Genomic DNA, 14,082 nt, shown 5'->3' with positions numbered 1-14,082 from the left:
AACAAATTATTATTATTAGGGCTGCACGATTAATCGGAATTAAACCGCAAGCGATTTGGCAAAGGCTGCGATTATTTAATGCGCAGCTTGTCAGTGCGGCGCGACTGTTATCAGTAGTAAATGCTCAGTAGTAAAAGCCAGAGGGTGTCTCACACACACACACACACACACGCCAAATATGCCCCGCCGCAGAAGTACGATAACACACATCATTCCAGGAAACCCCTATCGCGCATCATCGCTGTAACTGAATAAACAGAAGATTGAAACGCTTTGATTAAACATGAATAATAAACACACGACTGCCTTATTCTGTGTAAGAAGCACATCATCTCACAGAAAGATGCTCAACTGTCGTTATGAAGTGAGTTTGGAGTAAAATCATGTTATTAAATGTTGTCTTTTGTTGGACAAGAGGTTCATAAATGCTTCTCATGTTTGACGCGTGTTGCTTTTTCAAACGCACGTTATAAGAAACGCTTTCAGACGGAGCCGCGTTTACAGAGCCGTGCTTCACTGACAAGCTGCACATAACAAATAATGATTTAAAAATCGCGATAAGCCAAATCGGTTTCATGCTAATTGCGATTATCGTGCAGCCCTAATTTTCACAGGGCCTAAACTTGCTAGCGGCGCCCCTGGTTGTGTTGAACAGGGTGTCGGACTCAACAGTGGGATCCAGTCGCGGTGTAGTTGGACATCTCTCGGCGGATCGTGCTGAACGGCGACAGCTCCAGTTCAGTCGTGCACTCGTGCTCGTTGTCGTCGCTCGCGGTGGCCGAGGAGTGTGTCGAGATCCCACAGCAGAAACAGCAACACTCGAGGAAAGCCCGTCCGAAGGGTCGGCACAAGCAGAGCAACAGGACCGGCGTCACGGCGGCCCGTAAGAACAGCAGCAACTGACTGATCAAGTGCAACAGAGCCATGGTGCTCTGCGGGACCCCGGCCGCCATGTACGCCGAAACCATGTTGCACACGTTCTCCGGCACCACACACGCCCCGTACACGATGGCTAGCGCCACGACGGTGCAGTTCATTTGGCTTTCCAATCGGATTTGCTTCTTGTTGCCTCTTGCGCAGCCGCGCTCGGCACGTCGGATCCGTCGGGCCGTCGCAACCGAACTCCCGATGGTGAAGAGCGTCGGCAGGCAGAAGTAGCAGCCGAAACACCACCACAAACGCGCGCCTTCGTACGTCAAGCCGAGAACGTATAGCGTATCGGGGAGGGAAGTGGAGATACGGATTAGGCAGCGCTCTGATGCTAACGCGCCGTCGCCGTTTTCCGACACCAGCTGGCGAATCAGGAGCTCGGGGAGGGCGAGGAGTAACGCGCCGATCCAGATGACGGCTAGTTTGGCGGCGGTGGAGGTGCAGTTCTCGATCATCTCGTAGTACATCTGGACGTTGGTTGCGGCGCGGAAGCGGTCGATGCACAGAGCGCAGAGCGTGAAGGTGGTCACGCCGAGAGACGCCACCTGGGGAAATACAAGAACACAAACACGGATGGCTCATTAAATGTGCTGTTGACAATATAGAAATTAGCCTAATTCATTCAAATGTATTAATTAAAAGATGTAAAAAAAAAAAAGACTATGGAAGTCAATGGAGTCCATCAACATTCTTCAAAATATCTTCTTTTGTGTTCAACAGATGAAAGAAACTCATACAGGTTTGGAAACACATGAGGGTAAATAAATGATGACAGAATTACAACTTTTGGGTTAACTATCCATTTAATATATTTAATAAATTTAAATGAATTCAAAAGTCTGAAAAATTAAAATGCTTAATGCCTTTTTAAAATTGTATTTAACTCATTTATATATACACCGTTTCAATTTAACCAAGTTAACGTTTGTTTATTTAAACTTTAAATAATGGAAAACAGTCCTTCGTTTATGTTTTTCTATACATGTAGGCTACATAATTTTTTAAAAATTAATTGAAATAAAAATTCAGATTTTTTAAAAATTAAATAAATAATATATAAAAGAGTTGAATTGATTTATTTCCATTAACATTGTTTCAATTTAATTAATATGCGATAAAATGGGATTAATTGATAACATTTATTTTCTTTTTTTTTAAAGGAATGTATTAATTCATTTTTGATTTTCAGGAATGCCACCGAGATCAATATTACATTTGACTGGTATATCAGCTGTTAAAATGTTGCCATCACTTCAGCCCTGTTTGTGTGATGCTACATTACATGTCAGTAGGTGTGTAAGGCCAGCGGCGTAAACAAACTGCTTGAAAAGGAAGTCTGAATATCGTCTGGCAACTCTCTGAACTCAGTCCTACAGCTGGAAACTGTCTCCTTATTAGTCGTTCGGCATAAAAGCTGGATTGCAAAACGAGAACAGCTCTCACATTTCCAGACTTCTGCTGTGTTATCGTGACAGACAAGCCGAGCCGTTCATTCACACGGCACAGAGAACGGCCCTGAAACCCTCTGAACGCACACTTCCCACTGTCAAACGGGGCATTCGCCGTGAATATTGCCACAATAAATTGGATGATGTGAAAGAGTATTTACCGAGGCGACACAAAAGAAACAACAGCAATGAACAGCAGACGACTGGAGAGATTCTTGGCCACGTTCTCGCAACTGCATCCCAGCGGATCATACAAACACAAGTGAAAGAGGCAACTAAGTGTTTGTCTTCATTATCATAATTACAGAGCAATCAGGCACATCAGCATCGAGGAGGAGACAATTAGCGGAACGCGCTCGCGATGAAAACCAGACCGCCTTCTTCATCTCCAAAGGCACACTGGTTAGATGCGTCATCATTTTGATAAAAAGCACAGTGTTCAGAATCCATTATGGAGCATTGTGTCCGTTAAGATGCTGTAATGGTGCTGCATTACTTCCATAGGTGTGAAACACATCCACCCTGCGCCATCACTGAACGATCTTCCGTTTACTCTGTAGGATGAGCTTATTCTCAACAGCAGGTCAGAGAGGGATGCTTCCTGACTGAAAGAAACAACAAAAACAAGAATCCCCCCCCACCACCACCACCACCAATTAAATAAATTAAAATAAATTAAAATATTTTTTAATTGTATTTCTCCAAATCACTTTTCGGTTGCAGATATTATATTTTATTAATGAATTCATTAATAAATATTTTTATTTTATTTTCTCCAAATCGCTTTTCCTATGAAGGGTTGCAGATATTTTATTTTATTCAATTCATTAATTAATTTATTTATGTATTTTATTTCTCCAAATCGCTTTTCCTATGAAGGTTTGCATATATTTTATAAAATTTTATTTAATATTTTTAATATATTTCTCCAAATCGCTTTTCCTATGAAGGGTTGCAGATATTTTATTATATTTAATTTATTATATTATTATATTTCTCCAAATCGCTTTTCCTAAAGGTTAACATATATTTTATTATATTTAATTTATTCTTTTTTTTTTTATATTTCTCCAAATCGCTTTTCCTATGAAGGTTTGCAGATATTTTATTATATTTAATTTTTTATTTTATTCTATTTCTCCAAATCACTTTTCATATGAAGGTTTGCAGATATTTTATTATATCTAATTTATTATTTTATTCTATTTCTCCAAATCTCTTTTCCTATGAAGGTTTACATATATTTTATTATATTTAATTTATTATTTTTTTTATATTTCTCCAAATCGCTTTTAATATGAAGGGTTGCAGATATTTTATTATATTTAGTTTATTATTTTATTATATTTCTCCAAATCGCTTTTCCTTTGAAGGTTTGCAGATATTTTATTATATTTAATTGCTTTTCCTTTGAAGGTTTGCAGATATTTTATTATATTTAATTTTTTATTTTATTCTATTTCTCCAAATCTCTTTTCCTTTGAAGGTTTGCATATGTTTTATTATATTTAATTTTTTTTTTTTTTTTTTTACATCTGTTAATTCTCCAGTCTGCTTGTCCTGTGAAGGTTTGTAGGCTAATTTTATTTTATTTTATTGTTCAAACTACTGCATGCGTTTCATCTGCCCATAAAGCTTCCTATGACATCAAACTCTTCTTATGTCGCACAACTTGCAAGAGCATTAACAAGAGCAATGGCTCCGTTTGATTGATTTCATCATGATTTGACACACATGTGATGGTCATGTGACTTCAAGTAAATCACACACACACACCTCACGCTCTGGCAAACAGTCCGGATCTCGACCCTGACCTGACATTCGCAGGCGTCTTCTAGCTTACAGGTTTCAGCCGCAGGAGATGATGGTGTTGGCTGAGATGGGCTTTACTAACGCCTCATTAATTCTCTGATTAAGAGGCTTTCTAGAAGGATGGAGGTGCTGGTTATTAATCTGGTTTAACGGCTACTTTCAGCCTGGAGGCCGTTTCTGGGCCACTGCCAGCAGCGAGGGCAATAATTCTCACATATTGACAAATGAGACGGCACTGAAGCATGAGCGAGCTCGAAACAAAAGCTATTACAGTAATAGTGTTATATATGATATATTCAGCTACATAAATTCAGGCCGTTAGGATGGGAGTCAACAGCCTGGATCAAACACAAACACAAAGTGGGTTACTAATAAAATTAAAAGCCAACAAAAACCAGTGAACAAGCCAAACAATAAAATAAACTGAAATAAAATATAATTACCTATACAACCCTATGCAGGACAAGAGGTTTGGAGAATAAACAGATGGATAAATTAAATAAAATAATAAAATAAAATACCTGCGGAAAAGCAATTTGGACAAAAAAAAAAAAAACTGCAACCCTTCACAGGAAAAGCGATTTGGAGGAAATAAAATGCAAAAATAAATAAATTAAATATCTACAACCCTTCATAGGAAAAGTGATTTGGATAAAATAAATAAATAAATTAATGAATTAATACATTAATAAAATAAAATACCTACAACCCTCCAGTCATAAGAAAAATGGTTTGGAGAATTGATAGGAAAAAAATAAATAAAAATAGAGTAATACAATAAAATATCTCCAAAATAAAATCTGGAGAAAGTGTAAGTGCTGTTTGCTTGTCTAAAATTCATCATCATCATCATCATCATCATCATCATCATCACCATCATCCTCATCCTCATCCTCCTCCTCCTCCTCCTCATCATCCTCCTCATCATCATCATCCTCATCCTCCTCCTCCTCATCATCCTCCTCATCATCATCATCATCATCCTCCTCCTCCTCATCATCCTCCTCATCATCATCATCATCATCATCCTCATCCTCCTCCTCATCCTCCTCCTCATCATCATCATCCTCATCCTCCTCCTCCTCATCATCCTCCTCATCATCATCATCATCATCCTCATCCTCCTCCTCATCCTCCTCCTCATCATCATCATCCTCCTCCTCATCCTCCTCCTCCTCATCCTCATCCTCCTCATCCTCATCCTCCTCCTCCTCATCATCATCCTCCTCCTCCTCCTCCTCCTCCTCATCATCATCCCCCTCCTCATCATCATCATCCTCCTCCTCATCCTCCTCCTCATCCTCCTCCTCCTCATCATATCTCCAAAATAAAATCTGGAGAAAGTGTAAGTGCTGTTTGCTTGTCTAAAATTCATCATCATCATCATCATCATCACCATCATCCTCATCCTCCTCCTCCTCCTCATCATCATCATCCTCCTCCTCCTCCTCCTCCTCCTCCTCATCATCATCATCCTCCTCCTCCTCATCATCATCCTCCTCATCCTCATCATCATCATCCTCCTCCTCCTCATCATCCTCCTCCTCCTCATCACCCTAATCCTCATTCTCCTCCTCCTCCTCATCATCCTCCTCCTCCTCCTCCTCATCATCATCCTCATCATCCTCCTCATCATCATCCTCCTCCTCCTCATCATCATCCTGCTCCTCATCATCATCATCATCCTCCTCATCATCATCCTCCTCCTCATCATCATCATCCTCCTCCTCCTCATCATCATCCTGCTCCTCATCATCATCCTCCTCATCATCATCATCCTCCTCCTCATCATCATCATCATCCTCCTCATCATCATCCTCCTCCTCATCATCATCATCCTCATCATCATCATCATCATCCTCCTCCTCATCCTCCTCCTCATCATCATCATCATCATCCTCCTCCTCCTCCTTCTCCTCATCATCATCATCATCATCATCATCATGCAAGGCTTGGCATGCAGTTGCTAAAGTGTTCTGTGTGACTTTTAATATTGTGCCAGAAAGCTGTCAGATGCGTCTCGCTCATGTTTGCTCAAACGAGACGAGGATCCTGCAAATGTTGTGACTGATGCAATCTCCAAAAAGCTAAAGGCCAGTCAAAACACAAGTCAAGTTAAAACACTGCACCGACACGCATTCCCTCGACCTTTCCTAGGAAGAAATGTCCGACCTCTGATAAAACAAGCTCAATGATCACACAAGCTCCACCGGCTGAACTTCTTGAACTCCACAATATACACCTGAAAACACCCTGCAGGAGACAAGCAGTGAGGGGACGTCACTGTGAAGAGCGTCCGCTATAGGATGCAGACTTCCAGCTTAAAGAAAACAAATACCATATGTTTGCAGATATTGAGGAAACATGCTGAGTTCACATCAGTGGCGTAACTTTGTTATTAAAAGTGGGTGGGACAGGTGTGTGTGTGTGTGTGTGTGTGTGTGTGTGTGTGTGTGTGTGTGTTGCTAACGGCGAGACTAAATGCATACAGGTGAAACTCAAAAAATTTGAATATCTTGCAAAAATTTCTTTATTTCAGTAATTCAACTTAAAAGGTGAAACTAATATATAGACTCATTACATGCAAAGTGAGATATTTCAAGCCTTTATTTGTTATAATTTTGATAATTATGGCTTACAGCTTATGAAAACCTTTTCACAATATTCTAATCTTGACTTTGGGGTTTTCATAAGCTGTAAGCCATAATCATCAAAATTGTAACAAATAAAGGCTTGACAAATCTCGCTTTGCATGTAATGAGTCTAGTTGCACCTTTTAAGTTGAATTACTGAAATAAATGAACTTTTGCACGATATTCTAATTTTTTGAGTTTCACCTGTATATTCAACAATTTGAAGTGTGTATTCTGGTCTAGTGGCAGAAGATATGGTCCAGGGTTCGGACTCGTATAGGGGTTTTTCTTCTCATCAAAACCGATTATGTTTATCAGTTGTTGTATATCAGGCAGGGACACGTTTGTGTATATTTTGTTTTGGAACGAATAGAGAGTCTCCACAACGGATTGAAGAGCGCGTCCGAGTGAAGACTGTGTGCGAGCCACAAGAGAACACAGTATCCGCGCCACTGATCGCAGTGGCAACGTTGATAAAATTTTTAAATAAAAAATAAAAAATGTCAGCGCTAGATCGCCTCTTATTTAACAAATGAACAAATTGAATGCTCTGCTGGTTAACTGGAGATGTTTCATTTATTTGTATTGGTACATTCGCGCAGCGAGATGTTTCAAAAGTAGTGGGGACAATATCGACCTAAGCAAAAAGTGGTGGGGACATGTCCCACCCGTCCCACCCGCAAATCACGCCTTCACATACTTGTTCTCTGAAAAACACTTCTACAGCCTGTTATTTTCCTTTGAAATGTGCTTTCGGTGTTGGAATGTCTGTTTTTGTTTTGGTCTGTGTGACTCCGCCCACTGCCAGTTCACCCAATAGTATAGCAGTGAATAATATTATCTATTCTAATATATAATAGACACCCCGGGGTGCCAGTAAACATCATATTGCAGCCAGCAAAGACACTGAGTCAGAGATTGCAGATTCTACCCAACCTAAAAAGTCTCAGTATCAACCTAAAAATCTCTATGAACGAGAGAATATTAAAACGCGGATAAATCAACTTACAGTGTGTGTAAGACTCCTCGGCTCTCATTGTCAATTGCGCTCGTTCCTGTTACGTTTCCTCAAACTGGCAACCCGTGTGAGTGTCGAGTCTGAGGAGGCGGGGAAACGACGATCTCCTATATTTTGAATTTGAACTGCAGTACCTATTTCGACCACTAGCTATTATTCTTACAGACTGCACCTTTAAGCTTGCATGCGTGTGTGTGTGTGTGTGTGTGTGTGTGTGCTACATTGGTCTGAGTAATGTAGCCGGAGGCGTTTGCTCCCAGTGGAGCACTCGCTCACAATCTGCTCTTAAGACTGACTTTACTCACCACTTAGCCTAAACGCATTCATACAGTAGCTGCACACACACACACACAGGCTTGTTTTCATTCAGCTTCTCCATTGTCAGGCCGAGCCTCCAGGCCCTCGCTGCCTGTCCCATACAATCACAGCAGGAACGCAGCGTGTGCCACCAGGACACCGCATTCGCACCGCTCTCCCTCCCAAAACACACACGAACGTCTCAACATCCCCCTTACGGCCTTCACATTCACAATGGCTACTCACACAGCCTCACTCTCTAAGGCAAACGGATGAGTGAATCTCACAAAAGTGTCTTCAAGGCAAGTCGGTGGCCATCTTGTTTCGCCCCTTAGCAGAGTACAGTACAGCTCCAATCTGCTTGAATGGAGAAAGGCCGAAAACTTTGATACGGCCAACAATATATTTATTTTGCGGGCCAGAAAACGCAAACAGTTTTTAAAGTGCAAGTTTTTGTAAACAATACTGTTATGTGTAAACTACAGAAACAGTGACGTCATGCGCATGTTTCTTTAAAAAGTGACATCGCCATCTTCTGGCCTGGATCGCATAATACAGCATTTTTAGTCGTTTTCGTGAATCCGTGTGAACGAGGATTTTTTTGTACACGAAAAAATACAACAGAAAAACGCTTCAGGGTTTAGTACATCGTTATCTTGTAAACTCCATTGATGCCATATTGAGCATCACGATTTCATTTGTTTTTCGTCCACGAGTCGTCTGATCACGTTAAACCATCAAGAATGTCATATTTCACCCCTAAATTCAAAAGAAAAAAATAAGACATATTTTGATTAAAGAAAACGAAGCCTCTTTTGAGGAACATTAAGATGATTTGAGTTATGGTTTTGTTTTCATGTCATTTTACTTGTTAAATCTGATTATTATAAAGTGAAAAAAAAAAAACGTGTTCTTATTACTGCAACGTACTGCCTTTATGCATTAAATGAATGCTAATTTTAATTTAAAATAATTGTATTAGTGTGCAAATTACTGTATTATAAAACAAAACAAAAATCGAATTAAAATCATTAAGAATAACACATTAATTCAAACTTATACAAAATATCTGCAACCATTCATAAGAAAAGTGATTTGTAGAAAAAGAAAAAGTGTAAATTTATGTTTTATATTTTTGTAACCCCTTTTATGTTGTTGCAATGATAAAGGCTTCAATCATTTTACATTATGCATGCAATTTCTATTTGATTTTGGTGTGAAATATAATCTGGATTTGTCAGTGATTTGAGGTTTGTGTATCGTACAGTGAGCTGAGACTGGGTGTGGCGAGCAGATGAGGACGGCTGCAGATCTCAGGTTGTGTTTGCGCCGTACAGTGTGTGTGTGTGTGTGTGTGTGTGTGACGGGAGTGTGACAGAGGTCAGTGCAGGTGTCCCGAGGGCAGGGTGGATGCTCTTTACATGACGTCTCTCCACACGAGGCAGGATTACCCACAGTGTCACAATACCTCAAAAAAAGCAAACCTTACACTCTCAAACGGTAGTAAATGTGAACAGATTTATGCTGATTCCCAGTCATTTGAATGAGTGCATGTTGAAAATACGATTCAAATAAAATCAAATACATGCAAATAGGTGCTGATAAACTATACCATGGTTTTTCCAGGGCAGACCTGTTTCATTGATGTATTCCTGAGAAATATGCATCACATTAAGTTTACTAGTTTGTTTATCATCCAAATGGATGGAAATATTATATGCAATTCAAATGGATAAATCTTACATTTAGCCCTATTTACATATATATATACATATCTCATCCTGTATCCCACAAGAGAAGGAAATGTTTGGAACAACATTAAATAAAAAATGTTGGGTTGAAAAGTGAGAAAGTGTAAAAGGTTTACTATAGATATGAGCTAAGTGTTGATGCTTCTCTTAGCTTGTACCACAAAATATGAACGAACACAATGCATTACCTCAATATATGGTATGACTTTACAGGTGAACTGGCCCAACAGCCAGGTCTTTGTGAGTTGGTGAAACACCACGAGAGGCAGGCAAAACAAGAGCAGTGCAAAGTCCCAGATGGCCAGGTTAGCCAGAAGAGCATTTGAGATACTCCTCATGTAGTAGTTATGGCACACGACACACATTATTGCTACGTTCCCCGTTACTCCGACAGCAAAAATAAGGAGCGAAACGATAGTGATGGCATATGCCCCATACGTCTCGCTGGTGACGGGGTAGAAAGGATTGGGGAAGAATTCGCTCTCCTCGTCCTCGGCGTACGGAGGGGTCATTGGCGTGGCGTCCCATGGGTCGTCGATCTGTTGGGTGTGGAATTCGGCATATCTGGTGAGATCAAATGGGAAATCTGTGGAGGTGAGGGCTTGAGGCTTGGGCATCGGTTCCCACAGGGCTAAAGAGGACGTCAGGGCGTTATAATAACTTTCCACTGGTGTCAAAGAGGCAGTGCTTTTATTCGGGCCCCTCTTAAACGCTTTCTTGTGGTGTTCCTTTGTGCCTCTTTTGCGTCTGTGGTTTCTCTCGCGGTCTCCTCTCTTGCTCATTGAATATGGCTTAGAGTTATTGTGTCCATCTGCTGTTCCCATGGTAGCAGGCATCTCACCATTCAACTTTTTCCTTTTATGTCGCCGCAAGCGCTTATGTAGGTTTGTGCCACTATCTGTGGCCGACATGAGATTTTTTAGGTAAGCTGGTTTACCTGCACTCCAGAGATGCGAGGACCAGTTCCTGTCGTCTCCTGAAGTGTGTTTGATGTCAAAGGCAGGTGTACCTGCGGCTCGATGCCTCGCAGGGTGTGTGCCGCTGGCTTTCGGATCATGAAGGCTCCTAAGAGTAACCCTGCCTGTTTCTTTGGTGTGTGCATCACGGGTTTCTCCGTGCAACAAAACATGTGGACATCCTGCAATGACAAAGATCGTTCTTAAAAGCAGCATCTGCATCTTCAACGAGTCAGTGTGTGCTGAAGATGTTAGAAAAACACTCTAATGTGATGCATTGCATATAAAACACAATATCTTTTTTTCTCTCCCAGATTCACATGGTCAGAGGAAAAAGTTCACACGTGAATGATCGGGAAAGGCTAATTAGATCCATGCAAATGACTTTTCCGGTTATGTGCGGCAAATGAAAAGCTGCTCCTCGAGACTCTCCCGTCGCGTTCCTCGTCTTAGCAAAGTGACAGCGAGGCGTTATTCCCGTCAAATGACATTATTTCAGCTTCTGAGGCGCATTGCATCCCAGCCAGCTGCAGGAATCGGTCGCATCCCGGGATCTGTTGGGCGCGGCAACCTGGAGTCTGCCGTGCGCGGAGAAGCGGAGTCCCGGGGACGCGCTCCGTGGCGCGAGCGTGCGGAGTGAGAAGCTGATGAGGAAAATGGACGGGCTCTCTCTCTCCTGGTGGATAACCTTGTTCTGTCAAGCCGGATCCATCAGCATCAGCCCCGTGGACCACCGCAGCTGGAGCGACCCCGCCCCGCCCGTGCGCACTACACTCATTACCATGCGTAATTACGCATGTCAACAGAATCATAATCCGATCAGTCTAGAATGTAACACGGGCTTATACGAGTTAAATTACAACGTTGTGCCACAGTAACAGAGTGAAAGTGAAACGGCAACATTTTTTTCACAAAATAAATAATCGTGATAGGCTTTAAAGTGTAGGCTATTCGTTGTCTTTTTAATATTCAACACGTGCATTGTTATGCTAAATACTTCAATATAAATATCAATATAATATGTTGTTGGTGGTATATAACCCAAACAAGACATCGTTTTTTGTCTAAATACTATGCACTGAACATATACACAAAAGGGTAAAGATTATAGCATAAACAGAAAAGGTTTTTTTTACAGGTTAGGTTACATGTACTTTCTATAGTAATTACTATAAATTATGCATAATTTCAAACAACTTACCCTAAACCAAACCTAATCATGACCCTATAGTAAGTACATGTTGTTAATTAAAGGGAAAGTTCACACAAAAAGGAAAATTATCCCATGATTTACTCGCCTTCAAGCCATCCTAGGTTTATATGACTTTCTTCTTTTAGACGAATAGAATCGGAGTTAAATACAAATACGCCCTGGCTCTTCCAAGCTTTATAATGGCAGTGAAAAGAGGACATGATTTTGAAGGCCAAAGAAGTACACCCATCCTTCATAATGTAATCCACACGGCTTCGGGGGCTTAACAAAGGCCTTCTGAAGCAAAACAATGCATTTTTGTAAGAAAAATATCCATATTAAAAAACGTATGAAGTCATAAACACCTAGGAAGGCTTGAGGGCGAGTAAATCATCACAATGTTTGGGTGAACTAACCCTTTAATATTACTCAGTACTTAAATGTATAATTACACTGTAAGAAGGACTCCTTAAAATAAAGTGTAAGTTGATTTATAAGTAAAATATATTAATATAAATACAAACAACAACATTCGAATCAATCTTTTGAATAGAGGCCTTCGGCCACTTGCTGTGATCTCTTTGTTATGTAAGTGCAATGAAATTCACACATCTATGTGAGCGACTGAAGTGAATAAATACTTTTTGGGGTCACAGCATATCACTTCTGAAAGCTCATTGGTATTTCAAACAGGTTTTCTCAGCCTGTGGCAATGTCACAATAACAGAGCGGAAGGGCAAGAACCGACTTGCTTCAGGTTTGTTTCCTACTGGACAGAAATGTGGGCTCAGAGGAGAACATTTGCAAACAGCCGAGGGCCTTTCATTGCCTTGCAAAACATCATGTGGAAATGCTCCTCATTTAAGCTCAGACATGCTTTAGTTTCTTTGTTCGGCTGGGTCCAAAGTTTCACCTCTAAGTCGTGCTGGTCATTGTGAGCTTGGCAGAAACTGAAGAGTAAAACAGCGAGGCCGGTGCAGAACACAAGCTACTGGAGTTGGCACAGGCTTTGCTAGCAGTGACACTCCGTTGCCAAGTCGAAACATGGGGTTCAAAACGCCAAATAACAGCGAGAGACGCAAGGTCAGAGACTGTACTTGACAAGAACTGAAAGCTGACTGAAATGTTTTTGCGTGTGGAATAAATGGAATGATTTGAGCAACATGATGAACCAGACGTTCGGGATTATTTCATTAGTGAATTGAGTTTCTTTTGTTTCATACACTCTACAAAATGCTGGGTTGTTTCAACCTGCATGTTTGGGTCAAATATAGACAAACCCAACTGTTGGGTTTGTACATATTTGACCCAAACATGGGTTGAAACTACCCAGCATTTTTTAGAGCATAGCGCCTTTTAGGCATAACAACAAAGATGTATTTGTATACTCAATTAAATGATAAATTAAAACCATTTTCTCCATAATTTCTTTGTTGTTATGCCTTCTTCAAAAATAATTTCTTCCCTTAATCACTAGGGCCTATATGTGTCCTGATTTCCAGAAAGACGATAACAAAACAAACTTCAAGAAAAGATAGTTTCATGAGAAGCAAAACTGCATTGCAAAAGAACAGAGCATATCTTGAATATAAACATGTTTCACCACCTCCAAATAGCAACATTTTTCATATTCTTTTAAGTATGCATTTTTCATCACATTTAGATGAAAACAAAAGCCTAAAATACACTTACATTCGAGATATATCTACTGAAATAAGCTTCTATGTGTCATGCAATTTTGTTTTGGGATTACCTTTATGAGAAAACAAGACAAAAAAGACTGTCATATACTGTATATGCTGGTTGTTTGGAGATGATTTAACTATGCAAATATGAAGACATGACAGGCTCAAAAAAAGCATCAGCTGTTGGCATCACTAAGCAACTGTGTTGGTCATTTGAGTTGAACAGATATTGCAGCAATCTAAAGCGCCACCTGGCGGTCTAAAGCAATACTGCAGAAACAGCATTAATGCAGTGTGAGAACTGACAGAAAGACAAACACAAATTCACCCTAAAGACAGACAAACACATATTCACCCTAA

General features: G+C 40.5%; 1 protein-coding gene across 1 annotated transcript; it reads right to left on the bottom strand.

The window, feature by feature from the left end:
• Window positions 1–506: 506 nt before the first annotated feature.
• On the bottom strand, window positions 507–11,122 carry gpr37b (G protein-coupled receptor 37b). Its single transcript, XM_056245352.1, has 2 exons — window positions 10,078–11,122; window positions 507–1,475 (listed from the first exon to the last, which is right to left on the bottom strand). Exons 1-2 carry the CDS (start codon window positions 11,065–11,067, stop codon window positions 666–668), a joined length of 1,800 nt encoding a protein of 599 aa, XP_056101327.1. The 5' UTR covers window positions 11,068–11,122; the 3' UTR covers window positions 507–665.
• Between the last annotated feature and the right edge of the window lie 2,960 nt (window positions 11,123–14,082).

The sequence above is a fragment of the Rhinichthys klamathensis genome, unplaced genomic scaffold (genome assembly GCF_029890125.1).
Source record: "Rhinichthys klamathensis goyatoka isolate OS25496 unplaced genomic scaffold, OSU_Roscu_1.1 h1tg000029l_1, whole genome shotgun sequence".
Taxonomy (NCBI): Eukaryota; Metazoa; Chordata; class Actinopteri; order Cypriniformes; family Leuciscidae; genus Rhinichthys; species Rhinichthys klamathensis.
The sequence above is the reverse complement of the archived record's forward strand: the minus strand, read 5'-3'. Positions and strand labels throughout refer to the sequence as shown.

Bases quoted from the DNA above. Each gene is read 5' to 3' on its own strand.
- gpr37b (XM_056245352.1), bottom strand. From the start codon at position 11,067: ATGCAGATGCTGCTTTTAAGAACGATCTTTGTCATTGCAGGATGTCCA. The intron at 1,476-10,077 runs GTAATGCATTGT...GTATTTCCCCAG, and splicing joins AAGTCATACCATATATTGAG to GTGGCGTCTCTCGGCGTGAC.